The sequence below is a fragment of the Clupea harengus genome, chromosome 1, assembly GCF_900700415.2.
Source record: "Clupea harengus chromosome 1, Ch_v2.0.2, whole genome shotgun sequence".
NCBI lineage: Eukaryota > Metazoa > Chordata > Actinopteri > Clupeiformes > Clupeidae > Clupea > Clupea harengus.
Window position 1 is genome coordinate 31955807 of NC_045152.1, and position 17847 is coordinate 31973653.

At 46.4% G+C, this 17847-nt stretch overlaps 2 protein-coding genes across 5 annotated transcripts in view; both read right to left on the minus strand.

Moving 5' to 3' along the window:
- The window catches only part of si:ch73-281f12.4 (Ras-associating and dilute domain-containing protein-like), a 33181-nt gene extending 25604 nt beyond the window's left edge, over positions 1–7577 (minus strand). Inside the window, exons 1-6 of the mRNA XM_031576494.2 lie at positions 6792–7577; positions 5908–6243; positions 5107–5342; positions 3067–3455; positions 521–1222; positions 373–410 (exon numbers count right to left, since the gene is read on the minus strand). Coding sequence (XP_031432354.1) covers positions 373–410; positions 521–1222; positions 3067–3455; positions 5107–5342; positions 5908–6243; positions 6792–6919 — 1829 coding nt within the window. The 5' untranslated portion in view covers positions 6920–7577. The remainder of the gene's footprint in view (positions 1–372; positions 411–520; positions 1223–3066; positions 3456–5106; positions 5343–5907; positions 6244–6791) is intronic.
- Positions 7578–9640: 2063 nt separating this feature from the next.
- Positions 9641–17839, minus strand: luc7l3 (LUC7-like 3 pre-mRNA splicing factor). Of its 4 annotated transcripts, none has more exons than XM_031576514.2 (11): positions 17632–17839; positions 16018–16084; positions 15871–15910; positions 15625–15769; positions 15127–15201; positions 14698–14802; positions 14158–14319; positions 13289–13650; positions 12796–12995; positions 12295–12441; positions 9641–10287 (listed from the first exon to the last, which is right to left on the minus strand). In XM_031576514.2, exons 1-11 carry the CDS (start codon positions 17728–17730, stop codon positions 10211–10213), a joined length of 1479 nt encoding a protein of 492 aa, XP_031432374.1. In that variant the 5' UTR covers positions 17731–17839; the 3' UTR covers positions 9641–10210. The 4 variants fall into 4 exon arrangements, with proteins under 4 accessions (XP_031432374.1, XP_031432383.1, XP_031432369.1 ...); XM_031576523.2 differs by having other exon boundaries at positions 12242–12441; XM_031576509.2 differs by having other exon boundaries at positions 15127–15204.
- Positions 17840–17847: the final 8 nt, after the last annotated feature.

The following is a 17847-nucleotide window of genomic DNA, read 5'->3' on the forward strand; positions in this document are numbered from 1 at the left end:
ACAGCAATGCTGAGGGGGTTTGACATACAATCAGTTCATGTCTTCATGTTAGTCATATTAGGGACAAAAATAGATAGAGGAGTTTCCTATATTGACAACCTCTGTCATCTTCAGGAAGAGGAAATGAGAAGATGACATCATGATCTGCTGTCAGAGCTGTTAAGATAAGCTAAGTAGATAAGGTTGAACATTAACCATGAACAACTGCCAAGGCCCTTCAACAACCACTTGTTTCAAAGGAACATCGCATTTGACTAAACTCTTCATTTTAAGATTAAGTATTTTTGCAATACAAACTGACTTAAAAAACAAATAAGAGGAGTGTTTTAAATGTCTGAGAACATGCAAAGTGAGACATTAGAACATGCATACCTGTCTGGCTGGATGACGGCCAATTCTTTGGTTCTCTCCTGTTAAGGGATAAATTCATTAAGACTTTAGGCAAAAGCCTTGGATAAACTTACACTATTAACACACACTACAGGGAAAAAAGAGTATGACAAAACTGCACGCAACTCACCCACATAGCCAGCTGGATCTGGCTGGCAATGTGCAGGAGCAGCCGGCGGAGGTCGGCCATCTTAAAGTGGGCAGCCGAGTGCTGGATGCACAGGCACAGCAGGAAGGCCGGCGTGAGCTTGGGCTCCTCGCCCGCCGGGTCCACCGCCACCAGGATCTCCTCCAGGAGCCGGTCCTCCTGAGGCAGAGCGTACAACAGGCAGAGCTCGCGGCCCTCCAGGTCCCTCCAGTGCAGGAGCGGCCTCCCCAGCCTCCTCCTGCCCCTGACGCTGAGGGCCCTGCCCGCCTTCCTGGGCCCCCCCTCAGAGGCCTCGCTGGCCGGGCACAGCCAGGTGATCCAGGCCGGGGTGCGCGGGGCGTCGGAGGCCGTGGGGTCCTTGAACATGAAGAGGTAATGCTGGCCCAGGCCCACCAGGTCTCCGGGGCTGAGGAGCGCCTCGTGCTTCAGGGGCACGCCGTTGTGGGTCACCGCCGCCCCCTGGATGGGCTCCAGCATGATGAGGCTGCGCCTGCCGCCGTTGCCCTCGCTGCCGTTGTCGTCGCGGACGTCATCTTGGCGACGCACGCGACAGTGCTGCGGCAGCACGTCCGGGGCGAAGAGCAGCACATCCACCTTCAGCCGCTCCTCATCCTCGCCCTGGCGGTGCTCAGCGCAGCAGCCAAACACACAGCTGCTCCCACTCATTAGGTAGATGACAAAGTCCTGGGGTGGAGGGGGCGCAGTCAGTACAGAGACAGCACTGATCTTACTCTAACCAGCACAGAGACAGGGACTACTCAAGCCCTAATCTGATGTTAGACTAAGGACCTCAGTGTTGGGCTTCCTTTCTTTATGTTCATGTTTATGGTTGCTTTTCCGTTTGGTTTCACTTGTTATGGTTAGCACTGTAAATATTCATAACATGCTAAAAACCTCTAACAATTGCCTTCATTATCAATTATTAATCTGTTTAATTGATAGGGGATGGACGTTTTATGGTGGCTGTAGGACAGAAACAGGATGTTTTGACATGAACAAAATGTTTTAACATTCACTTCCTTTTCCCAGTAGCACCGAGAGCACAGACACACACACACACACACATACACACACATACACACACACACAAACACACGAACATGTGACCCCTCAGGTGACCATCATAAAGCAGTGTCATTATTGCAGTATTACTCAGCAATCACTGACTCCAAAACCTCCATGACCTCAGCCCAAATTACAGGCTCTCAGCTTGCCTCACTCTTCTGGAATGTTCACTGTATGTACACTGTGGCCTCTGACAATGGCTCCCAAGGACAACAAACACGATCGGCTAATTAGGAGGAGGAACAACAGGTTACCCAGTAACAGGAGGGCATTCACATGGGTCTCGCGGAGAAGGACCTGTGAGACTGGACTAGTTACTTTGGCTGAACGGAGTCCAGCACACTGACGTCCAATTAATATGAGCTACTGTGTCCACACCGACTGGACTTGTCTCTGTTATCCCAACTGCTTGACAAACAACATAGTGGACGTCCCCCCCACACACCCCCCCCAGTCCTGTCCCAATCCATCCTCTGCCTGGGCCAACGGGCTCACCTCAGCTACCCTGCCAGAAACAGTAGGGCATTACCGGCCAGGAATGAGCTGAGCAAACCACTTTATCAGAGAGCGGCTGAAGTATCAACAGGCAGTGAGCAAGGGCCCTGTTTTTCTCAGCAGAGGTGGAGCCAGAGAGAGCCAGAGAAAGAATAATATTTTGGAAGCACTGATGTTTGGGAAGGTTTGTGTGTGTGTGTGTGTGTGTGTGTGTGTGTGTGTGTGTGTGTGTGTGTGTGTGTGTGTGTGTGAGAGAGCTCTGTGGGTGTCAGTGTGGGATATTGTGTTTCCGCTGGCCTGTAATCTGGGATCTCTGCATGTTCATTAGAGACTGGCAGCTCTGGCTAGAACACGGGGGACAGACATCTTCTTCTTTGTGTGCTCTGCTAATGGACGCTTCTCCTCCATCTTCCACTCCAGCGGGCATGGGAGTCCCCAGGGGGGGTCTGGGGGACATACTGGTCACTTGGCTTTGGCTTAAACAACTCTCACGCATATACACGCATATACACACACACACACACACAGGCTATTTCTGCAGGAGGTACCACGCTCTAACCTTAACCCTCCAACACCCCACGCTGACCTCACACTACACACTAAACTTCCCACATCCTCCAGCCGTGGTCTAAAGCAGCCTAGGTTTGACAGCACCAGGGGATGTTCTTCACGGGTTTAAACATAGATGTCCAATCCCAAAGCACATGACGTGCCAACACAACCTAGCACCCAGCATGCCTTAGGTCACTCTCTGAACCGGCTGAGGGACTCCAGATGACCTTGAGGGAACTTTAATGAATTAATGAGATATACCCCGATTACGGAGGGCATTAGCTCATCCAGTAAAGAGAAGTTACCTAACAAACACCATCCAGAAATTTGTCTGTCACAAGTAAGAGAGAAAATAGCCACCACAGAGTAAACAAGTGCAGATGGGATGGGGATGAGGGTGATGGGGGGGGTCTCACCTGTCTGTAACTGTAGCCCTGCAGTAGCAGGAAGTAGGGGAAGTCGAAGGGTGGATGGATGGAGTACTGCGTGCTGTTGTCGTCGCTGCTCTCCGTCTCCTCCTTCTCCGTGCGCAGGCTCCGTGCCTCCGCGTCCACCTCCGCCTCCGTGGCCTCGGGGCTCTCCAGCATCCCAGGGCTCTCCGGGGGGGTCACTGCTGCACTGGGGCCCCGGGGGACCCCGAGGGCCCGTCGCACACGGCCCGCCTCCTGGCCCATGGCCGACACGTCCATGTCGCTCAGGCTTCTCCAGATGGGCGGCCCGTCGACCTCGCCCTCGCTGCCGTCCACGAACAGGGAGGTGACGCGCGAGCGCCCGCGCTGCAGCTTCCGGGCCTGGGCATTGAGGCCTGAGGAGAGGCCAGAGACAGCAAGGGGTTGAGGACCAGGAGGAAGGGAGGCGATGAGACAGAAAACTTCATAGAAGCACCATGACTCTCCGACAGTGCACTGAGACGCCAAATTACTCCATTCCAACATTCTTTTATTCAGCTGATCGAAATTAAAGCATTTCTCCAAATCCCTCCATCGCTTGTTCAGTGTCCCTGTAATATACAGTTCTACAATTACCCTTTGGAGATCAGGAAAGTACTCCATCTATATACCTATCTACTGTACATGTGAGTTTCCAACGACCAGATCAAGCACTGATGACAAGGATGTTGCAAAAGAAAGTTACTCATTTTACCTTCATAACTTTTACCTCATTAGATGTTTATGTTCAGACTATGGTCACAATGCCTGCAACCAGGGACAACCAGCACACCTGAGAACAGTCTCCCGTGTTACCATAGCCATGGCCTTTAGAACAATGGCCAGATGATTGCATATAAACTATAGGTGATTAAAGCCACAGCTATCAGGTGTGTATCTGACCAGATAGCCTCCCGTTCTGGACAGAGAAACACATCTCAGCAGTTTAAAGCACAGTTCCCATACTCATTAATTGCCAAGTGATAAAGACAAATGTCATTCAGAGGCTATGTACAAAACAAAACATTAAGGATAAAAAGTAGAAAGAGAAAAAAAGAGAGAGAGAGAGAGAGAGAGAGAGAGAAGCAGGGGCCAAGGGTGACTTGATAACACCTCCTCTAAGCAAACAGCACAGGGACTTCATCAGTGCCAGGCCTGCAAAAGAGGGCTGAAAAAAAAACAAAAAAACAAAGGAGGAAATCCTGAGTGAAAGAACAAGACGTATTCTCTCTCTCCCCCTCTCTCTCTCTTTATCTCACATGAGCAGGCGATTAGAACTAGCCTGACGCAACAATCACTGTCCACCTCAGCCAGGGCCATGACATGGAGGGGACTGCTCAGAGGTCGGGGGGTCTTTCACTGGGCTGGGAGTGTGGGGGACACGTTATCGTCGATGGAAGTGGGCGCTTCTCTCGTTCGGCATGGTTTAAACTGCAATGAGGGCACTCACTTTCCCCTCAAAAGTTGAATTTCACACACTCACACACACACACACACACACACACACTCACACACATCAAGAGGGGTGAGAACCACAACATGTCCCGAGCCAAAGTCAACAAGACTACCACACATTCCCTTGACTGCAGGAAGAAAGCGCCAGTGGAAAGATAAACAAACTGTCGTGGGACACATTAAAGCACGCAAGCACACACACACACACACACACACACACACACACACACACACACACACACACACACACACATCCCTCCGTCCAGTCCATTGGGAAATATCTGACAGGAGCAACCTATAAACTGCAATTATGAGGGGGCCCCTCACTTCCTGAACAGCCCAATTGTAGGGGACAATGACACAAGAGGATGCGAAGGTGTCACAATCTATTGAGAGAGGTCCTATTATCAGTGTTTAGAGGGAGTGCGTAAAAAGGCTGACGTGATTCAACAAATCAGACCAGCCAAAGGTGGAGCTAACTTAAGCCCGAACCAGTGGAATTCTCTACTGAGGCCATGGTCTTTCCAAACTCAGTATGATTTGACGTTTCTCAGTTCAGTTCAGGTGGCCTACCTGCGGTGACGTTGTCAGTTTCCCGGGCGCTGCGCTCCTCCACAGTGACCCTCCTTTGGATCTCGAAGCGCCTGGACAGGCCCTGTTTTGGTTTCCACAGCGCCTGCAGCATGAGTGGCCGCTCGTGGTCCCCCACGACCCGGAGGCACTCAGTCTTCCACTGGTGGTCGGCACCAGTCTGGCCAATCACGTCGCAGAGCACGTAGTCAGCCACGTCTTCTTTCTCCAGGCAGTACCTGTAGAGCCAGAACAGGCCAGTCAGAGATGGAGCTTGTTTACTGCTCAGCCAAGGCTCTTTCTGAACACAGTGTGGTGATTTGGTGTTTCTCAATCCAGCTCCAGGGCATGCTGGGCAATAGAGGGCTGAGGTTTCTCCCAAGATGAATAAGCCTGATTGCACTGACCAAACACATTTTAATCTTGTGTGCTCAATAATGTTTTAGACCAATAACAAAGACACATGCAGTCTTTTGGATACCCAAGACTTACCAATGTAAGCAATGGGCACAATATTCAGGCATACATTTATCTAGAGCGTAACAAAGCATCAAAAGTGGTTTGCAAGCCTTTCCTTTAGCCTCACTCACCCTTACCAACAGCAGAGTCAGGGATTCAAAGGACACAATCAGGAGCAATTAGGTGTTCAGTATTTGGCTTAAGGCCACTTCCACATGAACGCTTGGGAAGCAGAGATCACACCCAGAGATCACACTGCTAGTGCCAGTTGACCGGTCAACCATCCAAGCCACAGTAACGCCCATGACATTTCTAGAGTGTAACCAAGTAGGCTACGCTGCTCACCTCTCCAGGGCCTCTTTGATGAGCTCCTTGGCGCTAGAGCGAGTCGTGGCCAGCACGCTCTTGTAGTTGGTGCCTTGGCAGATGTCGCTGCCGAAGATTTTCAGGATCCCCGGTGCAGACGTCTGGCTGGACAGCTCGGCGGGGTCGTCGGCCACGCTGGGGTGGCTCCCGTCCTCTGGCCCGCCCAGGCTCCTGCTCCCGCTGTCCCGGAGGAGAGGGCTGCGGTTGAACACGGTGGAAAGCCGGTTGTTGTGGCGACGGATTTTGTTCTTGGCCGGCTGCCGCACGCCTGTGGAGCTCTCCAGTGAGCGCGTGGTGCTGTCAGAGGTGTTCGATCTGAGAGAGACAAAGGAAGAAGGATAGAGAGAGGGAGAAAGAGATAGCAATTAAGGTCTAAAAGCTTGGTGGTGTGTCTGCACAGTGTTCTGTCTGACTTTTTGCATCATCTCTGTCCATCTCCTCTTAAAAGCATTCCATCATGGGAGAGTAGATGGAACTTCACACAAACTCAACCGCGCATATGCATAAATGACCATTTATGACCGCAACAGAAGAGACCAATGTAAGATGACAAATCCTCCACTAGGCAACATATTTTCAATGTTAAGCCAAATAACTGCTACATTCCCATGTTGTGTGCTCCATAAACATTCGATGAGACATTCAATAGCTTTTAAGAGGTGAGTAGATTTAGATTTAGTTTAAGATGTAGCAGTTGTCCATTTGTACTGCCCAGACTTCGGCAGAACATCTAGCCAAATGTTAACTGCCATGGCTGAAATTCAACTGAAACACACTCGACTGGGCGTGCATTTCGATAACAATATCCCACTGCAAAATGACTCAAAAAAAGGCCACATACAGTCTTACTAGTCATAACTTACTGTACTGAGCCATTGCTGGACTTTCTTCCGAGCTTGGCCAGGCGTCTTTTTGGTGAGCGGATCAACAAACCCACAGGAAAACTGAGGGCTTGCTTGGCGATGTGGTTACTCCGTTCCTCTGAAATCATGTTGATAACTTGTTGAGGTTATAGCTGCGTTCACTTATTTGCTTGAATTGCTTTAGGACGCAAATACTGTCTCTGGTAAAGATAAAGGAAAAGTTTTGACAAAACGCCTACTTGAGAGCGTACAATAATCTTGCCGAAGAACCATATCTTTTCAGAGAGCTAACGTTATATTCCCATTCGCACGCTGACTCTCCCATAGTAAATGCCAATTGCTATGGTTTCCAACTTTATTCTCCAACAGAGTTTTAGTCCCTGATACTTCCAGGCATCGCAAAGCGTAAAGTAAGTCCGTTTCTTGCCGAACGAAAATAATCCATGGCCGTTTTAAACAGTAAATTGCAGTGCTATCCAGGAACCGAAAGTTTTGTTACATTTTGTTAAAAACTTGTTCCTCGTGATAGAGCGGCATAGTTAGCCAAGCCACTGTTGCACGTCTTAAGGCACGTTTTGCAGATGCCTCTGGTCTTTCCAACACGGCCTCAAATTGATGAAGGAAATCAGCGAAATAATTTTTTATAAGATGTCCAAGTATGGTTTCAAAAGAGGTTTAGTTAATTTACACCTGACACATTAATTCCACCAGTTTATCCAGCGTCAACAGTCCATCTCGACCTGCTCAGTGTGGGACGGTTTTAAAAAGTTGCGACTAGCGGGCTGAGTCCCTGACGTCATTTTAGAACGGGCGGAGACAACTCAGTCATTGGAAAGAGTTTACGATGCGTCGTATAAGGATTTGTATGGTAGTAATATCAAGGTGAAATGGTTAATAAATCAATATTTATCTTGACAGCTTTACAGACCCCGAGCCCAGCTGTGATTCGATACTTTCAACTCATCAGCGTCTGTAGTACATATTTGTCAGCGAATTGAAGTGGTTGAAAGGTAAGTTTCTCATGTTATACACAATAAAGCGGGCTATATTGAACTGTGGAAATGAATGTACAAACAAAACATTTGATGCCTGAACTATTCCCTCGTCATGGGTAGAGGGAGCAGGATTTGAGGAAAGGGAAGGGTGGGAAAGGATTTCCTTTGCCCGGTGTGAGAAGGTGCAATAGTTTGTCGGCCTAGTCCATTCTCTATTACTCCAAGTGATCCAGAACATTGCAAGGCAGACCCTACTTCACAATACCGTTCGTTGAGGTGCTTTGGGGAATATATTGATAGCTGTACCTGCATTTGCAGCGCTCTCCAATAGAGAAAGTACTCCCCCTGCCGGTTAAATAGCGGGTCGATACTGCACAGTGGTGAACATACTCGGAGCCAAATAAAGCCCAACCCTGGAAAGTTATTCAACTGCTCAGTGAACACCACAACTGGTTCAAAATATTTTATCTCGTTGGCAATCCTGTAGACAGACACCATGATCTGACCGCATGGACTAATAAGATAAATCAGATGGCAATGTTATCAGTTCTGGAGTCCACAGACATAAGACTATGTCTCTGCTGGAGTCATACAGGTGCCATAGCCATGGATGAGCAACAACTTTCTCCAGCTAAACAGTAGCACAACCGAAGCCCTTCTTGTTGGCACTCCACACCAGGTTCAGTCATCCTCCTTAACTCATCTCAGGTCATCCCCCTCTCCTCCACAGTCACTAATCTCGGAGTTAGGTTTGACCCTCACCTGACCTTTAATGACCATATAAAACACCTGTGCAAAACCTCCTTTTATCATCTAAGAAACATCTCCAAACTCCGCCCCACTTTAACCCTATCAGATGCAGAGAAGCTTGTCCACGCCTTTATCTCCTCAAGACTGGACTATTGTAATTCACTTTTCTATGGGATCACTGGCAAGAACATCCAGAAGCTGCAATACATCCAAAACAGCGCTGCCAGGATCCTGATGAGGGTCCGGAAATATGAGCACATAACACCAATATTACACTCACTACACTGGCTCCCTGTCTCTTTCCGAATTGACTACAAAGTCCTTATACTCGCCCATACATGCATAAATGGGCATGCACCTCCCTACCTGTAAGAATTAATTACTCCCCAAACCTCCACCTGCACCCTCAGGTCTTCAAACAGCTCGCTCCTCCGCGTCCCCAAAACCAAGCTCCGCACCATAGGCGACCGGGCCTTTTGCTCGGCAGCGCCACGCTTATGGAACAGCCTCCCTGACCACCTAAGGGCAACGCAGACGCTGGACTCCTTTAAAGCTGGACTAAAAACATTTTTATTCAGGAAGGCATTTCTGGCCTTGTGTTAAATCGTATGTTAAAATGTTTAAAAGTTTTCTATTATGCTTATGTTAATTCTTTTTTATTTTATTGTATTATTATAGTTAGTTTCTAATATGTTGGCACTCTGAGATTATTTTGAATGAAGAGTGCATTACAAATAAAATAAATTATTATTATTATTATAAACAATGCTGCATGTAAACGCCAACATTGGAGAACAAAATGTAGTCTGGTCCAGTCCTCATTTTGGCCTATTCCACACGTGGTCAAGATAGTTTAAACTTTAAGAGCAGATTTAGGGTTATATGTTCCAGCTCATGGGAAAATGGCCTTTTTGAGAGATAATCATTCATTGTAAAAGCCACCACAAGAAATGCAATTTTGGTTATTAGTCACAAGTGTTAGAGAAATGGCCAAGACTGTGGCATGATTTCAAGACATGAAAATGATTTATCAGCATCTAATGTGTGTGGTACATACTGAAACCCACACCCAGTTGAACACTCAAGGAGACAATGAAGAAACGGTTCATTTTCTAACATTTTATTCAAGACAATTACATGTTCTTAAGATTTGAACAAAAATGAAAAAATAAAATAGTTCACTTCTCAAACCTAAACGTGAATGAATTGTTTGGGGTATGCCTTACAGAGGGAGAGAGAGAGAAAAGGAACCTTTTTGTTTTCCATTCCTAACACTGTACAGATGCTTCAAACCCGAGACTGAAGGGCAAAAGTAGTGACATGAATACCATTACTTTACAAACTGAAAAAAAATTAAAATAAGAAAAGAACATGCCACAGGTACAGGTTTTATTTTTATCCTGAACGCTGGTAAACAAAATAAGTGTAGACCTTAAAACACACTCTGACCTCTACCTGGTTTTCGTGTACGTTTGTTTAAATTCATAGCAGTAGTTAAGAAGAAAAACGACATAATTAACAGAAATGAACACTACAGGTCCTGTCAATGTAGCTGCAAAAAAAGGGCAACCTCTCTTAAAACATGTTTTATTTTGCTATGTTTGTTTTTTTGTTTTGTTTTGTTTTATTATTTTTAATTTTCAACAGGCCACTACATCTGTGGTTCACCTTGTTTTAAGCAGCAGAGTTGCGTGTTCTGGTCAGGGAGGTCTTCGGTTCTTCTGTTCTCCCATCAGCCCGATCCAGGGGTCCTGACGTGCACAAACGTTCAGAGAGAAACCCGATTAGAACAGGAGACGGCACATGTTCACGGTCAAGCAAACAAGCTGTTCAATAAGCACCACAGACCACTTCAAAGTCTAAGTCAAAAGAAAAAAGGAAATCCTCTCAAAAGGAAACACTGGCATTTCACACAGGCCCCACCGTAACGACACCAGGGTAAACAACATGAACCAGGAGCACAGCACATATCTGACTGCGTTAGAAAACGTTGTGCACTGCACATCATGAGCTAGTCTGTATAACCCTTTTATGCTTGCACTAGAGGCTCAAAAGGTAAAAAATATAAACAGATAGATAGAATGGGATACAGAGAAGGGGGGAGATAAATAGGGACATAGAGAGAGAGAGAGAGAGAGAAAGAGAAAAGTAGTTTGCCATGTTAAAAACATTTGAGGGAAAGCACAAGGCTGACAGCACGGCCTGAGGATCTAAAGTGGAAGATGTCAACCTGGAGGCAAGACTATCCCGTTTAATATCCCCTCATCTGTTCAATCAGCATGCAGACATCCATCTCACTACACACAGCCCCACAGTTGAAGAGTGCTAAGTGTATTACTGTGGCAAAGGGGGATTTTAAAAACACTTTCGTCTAGCAGTTTGTCACTTTGTCATGCCACAGACGGGAAATGAAACTGAAAGCTACAGATGGATCAGATAGGTCTGGGCCTTCACGAAAACTTAAAACTGTGCTGTAGCTACAGCAACTAGCTTTAACACCATGTGCATTCGTCCAAAGGAGAAAAAGGCCCGAGTGTGAGATTTGGGGATATAAAATCGGGTTTATTCAACTTATTGCTTGTTTGTTTGAAATTGTGTATCTCTGGTGGTCAGCCTTCTTGTAACACAAAATCACAACTGAAGATCTTAACTGTGTCAATAACAAATACTTAAAAAATGATAATAAAAAAAAATGTCACCAAAAATGAAAACAAAAAATAACAAATGTACATCAAGCTTTCTGAAAACACGTTCACAGGCAACAGCATTCAGAATAAATATGGATGTGGGTAAAGAAAGGAGTACCTTGGGTGAGTACCTGCACAGTTTGACAGTATCCTTGATTTTTAATTTGGCTTTTTCATGAGGGGGGGGAAGAGTCGCTCACAACACCAACGCTGTGGTATGAGGTATGGAAGTCAGCTGCAATTATTCATTAGCCCTATACTTCCATTCCCACAATGCTATCTGGCTTGTCCAGTTTAAGAACACTGTGTTAAAAGGCAAGGCAATGAAGCACAAAAAGACGGCACACATCCTTGTCACTGGGAGGAAAGAGAGGCGTGACTGCATTTTAATGAGTTAATGAGTCAGCAATAGTTTTTTTTTCAGATTTTTCAGATACACCTTTAAAAGACAGTAGAGAGTTTGAAAATACTGCTTGATATGGGAAAAGGGACTTAAAAATGTCGTGTGCTTATATATGTCTGAGCATGTATAGACACACACACACACACACAGCATTTTGTAATGCTTGATATATGGGGCTTATATGACTTATGAGCTACTGTTTATTGTCAGCATTGATGGGTTTCATTAGCAGTTCAGCTTCAGACAGCACAAAGCAATGGCCACAAAAAAAGTAATATCAAGAGTTACAAATTTGGAAGAGAAACTGGTCTAGAGAGACACATGAATGTTATGACCGATACAAAACGAAGTACCTCCGAGCATGTTTCTCAGGGCTACACTGGCTTTTCCCTCTGGCTTTGAGTTTCTGTCTACCTTCTTCCATCTTCAGTGCATACTTACGATGCACTAGCCAAAAAAACAGGAAGACAAATCAAAAGACATAACTGAAAGTAAAGAGGGGGGGTATTTAGGGAAGGCAATTGGGAGGGGTTGGGGGTATGGGCAAGGAGGGTTGGAGGAAGGAGGGGGTGGGGGGGAGGAGAGAGCCAAGCTGGAGGGGGAGTCTGCACTTACCTGGGCCTGATCTGAGGTCCTATCAGATCAGTTTTAATTGGACTGAGTGTCACCTTCAGATTGGATGTCTTCGCGGGCGCCATTGAGCTCGGCTTTGGGGGCATCCACCTCCATGGACTCGGCCTTGGGGAGCTCGCTGGCCTTGTCGTCACTTGACGGCGCCTTTTTGCTGCTGCGCTTCTCCTCACCGTCCTTGTGGTCTGGGGGAAACGCAAGCACAGGTGTTACTACAGAGCGGGTGACTGGATTTGAAGTCCTGAGTCTATTTAGGATAATATATCCCCCCCTCCTGCCAACCACACATAAGAAGCACCCCACCCTTTGGGAAATCTGTGTCTTTTACAAGTGTTTGTAACCACCCCACCCACCCATGTCTTAAGTGCACGTTTAAAGGTTCCCACCGTTAAACAATGACCAGCTCCTACAACAGTTCTGGACCACTTATATTTGATTTCTACCAGAGAAAATCCTTAAACTTGTGAATCTGAGAACAGCTACATGTTCAAATGAAAGAAACGGGGGGGGGGAAAAAAGAGTTAATTTCTGGTTCTGACCTTTGTCTTTGGAGGATCTGTCCTTGTCCTTCTCCCGGTCCTTGTCTCTGTCTCTCTCGCGCTCCCGGTCCCTGCTTCGGCTGCGATGCTTGTGGGACTTGCGCTCCGAGCTGCGCGACCTCTTCCTCTCCCGGCTGCGCGAGCGCTTCTTCCTGTCGGAACGCTCCCTGCTGCTGCGCCTCCTCTCTCTGTCGCGACTCCTGGGACCACACACACACACACACCTCTTCAGTTCATTTACTCAAAGTCACACTTCTCTTGCCTGGGATCATTAACCAACCTCACTGATAAATGCCAAAGGGTGGCCATTCAAATGGACACCTAAAGACGTCATAAATGGCTGCGATATTAACAATAAAGTCATAATCTTGATACAGAGTTTGCACCCTACTGACTATGTAGCACCACACACGCATTTATTCTGAAACTATGGAGATCAAGAGGTCCTGAATGACCAGCCACAGTGCTTGTTATGTGTGATTGGCAGTAATACCTGCTGCGTTTCCTTTCACGGTCCTTGCTCCTAGAGCGTTTGCGCTCTCGTGAGCGGCTCCTCCTGCGGTCCGACGCCCGGCTGGAGTGTCTGCTGTTGGAGTTGCTGCGTCTGCCTCGTCGCTCGCGGTCCCTGTCCCTCTCCCTCTCGCGCTCACGGTCTCTTTCCCGCTCTCGCTCTCTCTCTTTCTCCCGTTCCCTTTCCTTCTCCTTCTCCTTTTCCCGCTCCTTCTCTTTCTCCTTCTCCTCCTCTTCCTTGCGTTTTTTCTCCCGCTCCTCCCGCTCGCGCTCCCGGACTTCACGTTCCTTGCGCGTTTTGTCATCCGGCAGCTCAGGTTCCTCTGAACGCCGACGCAGTTTCTCCTGCAAGAGGGAGCAGGCCATTAGTACAGTATAGTAGGGGTTGGCCGATTATCTAGTCCTTAAATAATTAGGGCTGATATTTGTACATTTTGGATTTTCATCGGTATGTGTTCATCAAAATCTGATCACTAGAGAAACGGCCACTTATAGTTACATGTTTGTGTTTTTCAAGCAAATAATGGTAAGTAAACCAGAAGGTTACAATGACGTGATGCGCCTACTAGATACTATGTGTATGCTCAGTGCAGAGGTCTGGGCGTTTTAGAATCATTTTCTCGTTATCTGTACTATGTATGTAAAATTGAGTTTTCAGAAATATCCAGATACGCGTAGACAAGACCACAGACCAAGCGAGGATAGCAGCACTCTCAGATAAGGGAGGAAAAAGCTGTTATGACCTCTAATGGTGGTGATGGGCTCAACGCCGGTGGCCGTGATGTGGTTACTGTTGCACTCCGTACACAAATAGCTTAAGTCAAGAGTGATCTACAATGTTTACACACTGACCTTCAGTTCCTCCACAGTAGACTTGATCTTGGCGTAGCCCATGTGCTGCTTGCCCATCAGGTGGTCATCCACCCGGGACTGAGCGTCACCGACGATAAGGAAGGCTCCGCACACCTCACACACCTCCATTTGCTTCTCCTGAGCCGCAAAGCTCTCAATCGTCTGGGGGAGGGAGACCGGTCAGTAAATCCAGTGTACTTTAAGGTAGTCAGAGTGAGCTGGACATTTACTACAATATACAACATTGAAATGTCATGAAGTTATGGGTAGGTTTTAGAAGTCAGCTGTGTTACTGTCTGTTCTCATCAGTATTCAACAGTAAAATCTAGAGGAGTCGTCTCCAGACAGCATATACTGAGCATGTGTGTAAGACTGAGTACCGGTATATGGGAGAATGTTGCACATTAAAAGTATGCAGAGTTGGGACAGCTGTGGAGTGCCTTATGGAATATATTGAAGCATGGGTATGTGTGGGAGAGTGAATGACGGGGAGCGGATGAGCGTGTTTTCAGATAGCAGATGTGCATCTGTGTGACTCACTGAGGGGTTGGCGGTGAGGTCCTCCCTCTCGTCTTTCAGCTGCTCCACCAGCTTCATCATGCCTTGCGCCTCCTCCACACGACCCTCAGAGCCCAGCTCCTCAATCTGCACAGCAACAGGCAAATCATGTGGGGAACCAAAACAGATGTTAGCTCCAGCAGTTTCTGCCCCAGTGGTTCTTGGACTGCATGTTTTCCATCTTTCTCTGTTCTGCAAACATGCTTGTACTCTTGACCTCTTGGAAGTCTTGATTAGCTGAGCATACCTATTGTTGGTAATCCAACGCATTTTCATTACACCGATATCAACCAGGTGTGCTTGGAGCGGGGACAGATAAAAGATATGCTGGGCAGGGGGCTTGAGTTAATTGAAAACACCACTGAGGTTCCTGGTACTGCAACATCCCATTCACACAGCACACAGGCTTACCTGAAGGACCAGCTCTTCGATCTTTTCTGTCAGAACCAAGGCCTTCTCCTCATTCTTGGTTGACGGACCAGGCCCCTGCTAATAAGGATCAGTACATAGTCGGGTCAGTACATGGCCAAGCATGCTGTTAATATAATACACAACCTTTTCAGAAGGGCAAATGTTGTATTCTTTAAAAGAGATGCTGCTGTTTCACACATCTTAAAAAGGTGTGGCATATAGTTTTTGCTATTAAAATCATCAAAATACTGAGACATCATATACTTTTGATGACATGTCAAAAAAAGACAGCACTGTGCAACATTTTTTTGTCTTTCAAAGATTGTTCACTGCATTGGTTTACATTTATCTGTAAATTATTACACAACAACCACCTGACACAATCAAGATGCACCAAATATAGAAGTACGCATTGTTTCACAGTTCCTCCAAGCTAATAGCCTTATTTGAGCTATAAAGGTTATATGTTTTGACAACAGACTGCAGTGGGGAACTTACTCCAGCGTTCTGTTGTGCCTGTGACAAGGCCAGCCGGGCGTGGCCCCTGCGAATCCTCCGCTCCACCTCAGCCAGTAGACTCTGCAGGTAGCGCAGGAAGTCCCGCTCATAACCTTCCTTCATGAAGCGCGAACTCTTTTCATACCTGACGCACACAAAGTCCTGGCATGTCATCCCATCCACCCACATATGGCGGTTCACAATTTGTTAAACACATATATGGACACAACACACCACACCACTTACAGTTTCCGAAGGTTCTCATCATGGATCTTCTCACAAGGACCTGTGAACCACAGAGGTAAGAAAATGAGCCAAATGCCCCCTCAATAAAGACATATTTTGTTCATGTTTTTGTTTTGTGTCTAATACTTCTTAGTGTTCTTTACTTACCCAAATCTGATCGGGTGTTTGTGAAAAGCTCCGCAGGACAGAATCCACACAGGTAATATTTACATACCTAGATAAGGGAACATTTGCATAACCAAGAGTGAGGGAGCCTGCTTGCCAGAACGCTATGAAAAAGAGCTTAAACTCTGGGTAACAGCACACATGCAGATACAGTACTGCTTCAAGGCCCATTCTGCCTGGCCCATTCATCACTTTCATTGAATCAATCATCACCTTGAAGCATATTAATTACCATCTACCTTGAAAGCATAAGAATTACCCTCTGCCACAGAAAACTGTGCTCATATTCTTGATGAGAGATGAAACTCGATGTGTTTGAATAAAGAAGTTTCCATAATTGCAAATAATAATAGTTATTAGCAATAACAAATTACACATGACTAATTTAACAATTATTAAAATATCCGGTGGAATCAACACAGAAGTAATTTTACAAACATTCAAACCCTCTTGTGTAAGTTCGACGTCTGGTGCGACTGACAGACAAAGCCTGTTATATAACACAACAGGTGAAGCCGACATGCTTAACATTAACATAACGCTGACTTAACCAACATAACTAAAGCAACTTGATGCAGCTGCTCATGTGTCCAAATCTGGGCTACACTTACGAATGTTATTAATGCGACATGACAGTTTGGCCACCTTAGTGTACTGCGCCAGCGTAGTCTGCTTTCAGTTTAAATTCATAAGCCCTCGGTGTACCAGGTAAATGGGGATCATGTCCGATCGACATTGAGAACATCGCTAACTCTTAGCCTGCAAGCTAACTTTAGAGAAGACTGCTTAGTATCGAGTGTTGGCAGTAAACTGACAATGAATCCGAGGGAGACTGAAATTAATCTAGCTTGCATCTGTTGGCAAAGTTTAGCATGGCAATAATATGTCGGCATCATGCCTCGGGTAACACTGGCCCTGTGTTAATGAAGGTCGCACAATGGGCGGGAATGGTTGCTAAACAGGGCAAAGCATGGTGGACTCATGGGGTGACTGTATCTCGTAGTCAAGACAAGGTTGCTAGGTCGCCGCTGAACCTCCTCGTTGCCCACTGTAGCCTACTACTGAACTTGCTAACAAATCCGCTTGCTAGACATAGCTATCCAATAACTCAAACGGGAACTAACTATGGCTAGCTGGGCGACAGTGTGCTAATGAAGATAGTGAGCTAATGTGAACAGAGGCGCACTGTTTTACTCCAACACTAACAACTTAGAAACATGTTTCTTCATGCAGAGTTACACATACAGCAAGGCTATTGTGTCAGTGATTTCAGCATTAATTTAACGCAAACCTCCCTTCCCTAACAGGTTACCGCACGATTTGGGTCCTCGCCTACTTAGGTAGCGGTTAGCAATGTGGCTGCATGGTAACTAAAGAGAAACTAGCTATTCTGACTAATGTAAGGTAAAGGTAGTTTGCTGGTTGATTTACTTTGCCTTACGTTCAAACTTAACCTAACACATGACACATTATTTCCGTTGTTGAAAAATTCTGGCTTGCATGTTACCATCGGGACGATACTATTCTCAACAACTAGCTAAGGCAGCTAACGTTAGCAATGCTATATAACAAGTTAACGTTATGTGGCTCACTCACAGTCTCGTGGTCCCAGCGGACATTACTTCGTTTCTCGTCGGGGGCCAAATTTCTATCCCGGCCCATTAACTCGTCGAGTAACTGGGCTGCAGAAAGCATTTTGCCTAAAGGTTGTTCGCTATTCACGCAAAAAGCTTATTTTTCAGCATTTAACTTCGACACAGCAACTTAATGCTTCCGACAACGGCATCAAAATGGCAGCTGCTTCGACAGACT

What these genes read in the sequence shown, in the direction of transcription:
- luc7l3 (XM_031576509.2), bottom strand. Translation starts at nt 17,730, where the DNA reads ATGCTTTCTGCAGCCCAGTTACTCGACGAGTTAATGGGCCGGGATAGA. An exon ending in GATGAGAACCTTCGGAAACT is followed by an intron (nt 15,770 to 15,870) that starts GTAAGTGGTGTG and finishes TGTGTGCGTCAG; the next exon opens with GTATGAAAAGAGTTCGCGCT. An exon ending in ACCTCACCGCCAACCCCTCA is followed by an intron (nt 14,320 to 14,697) that starts GTGAGTCACACA and finishes TCCCTCCCCCAG; the next exon opens with ACGATTGAGAGCTTTGCGGC.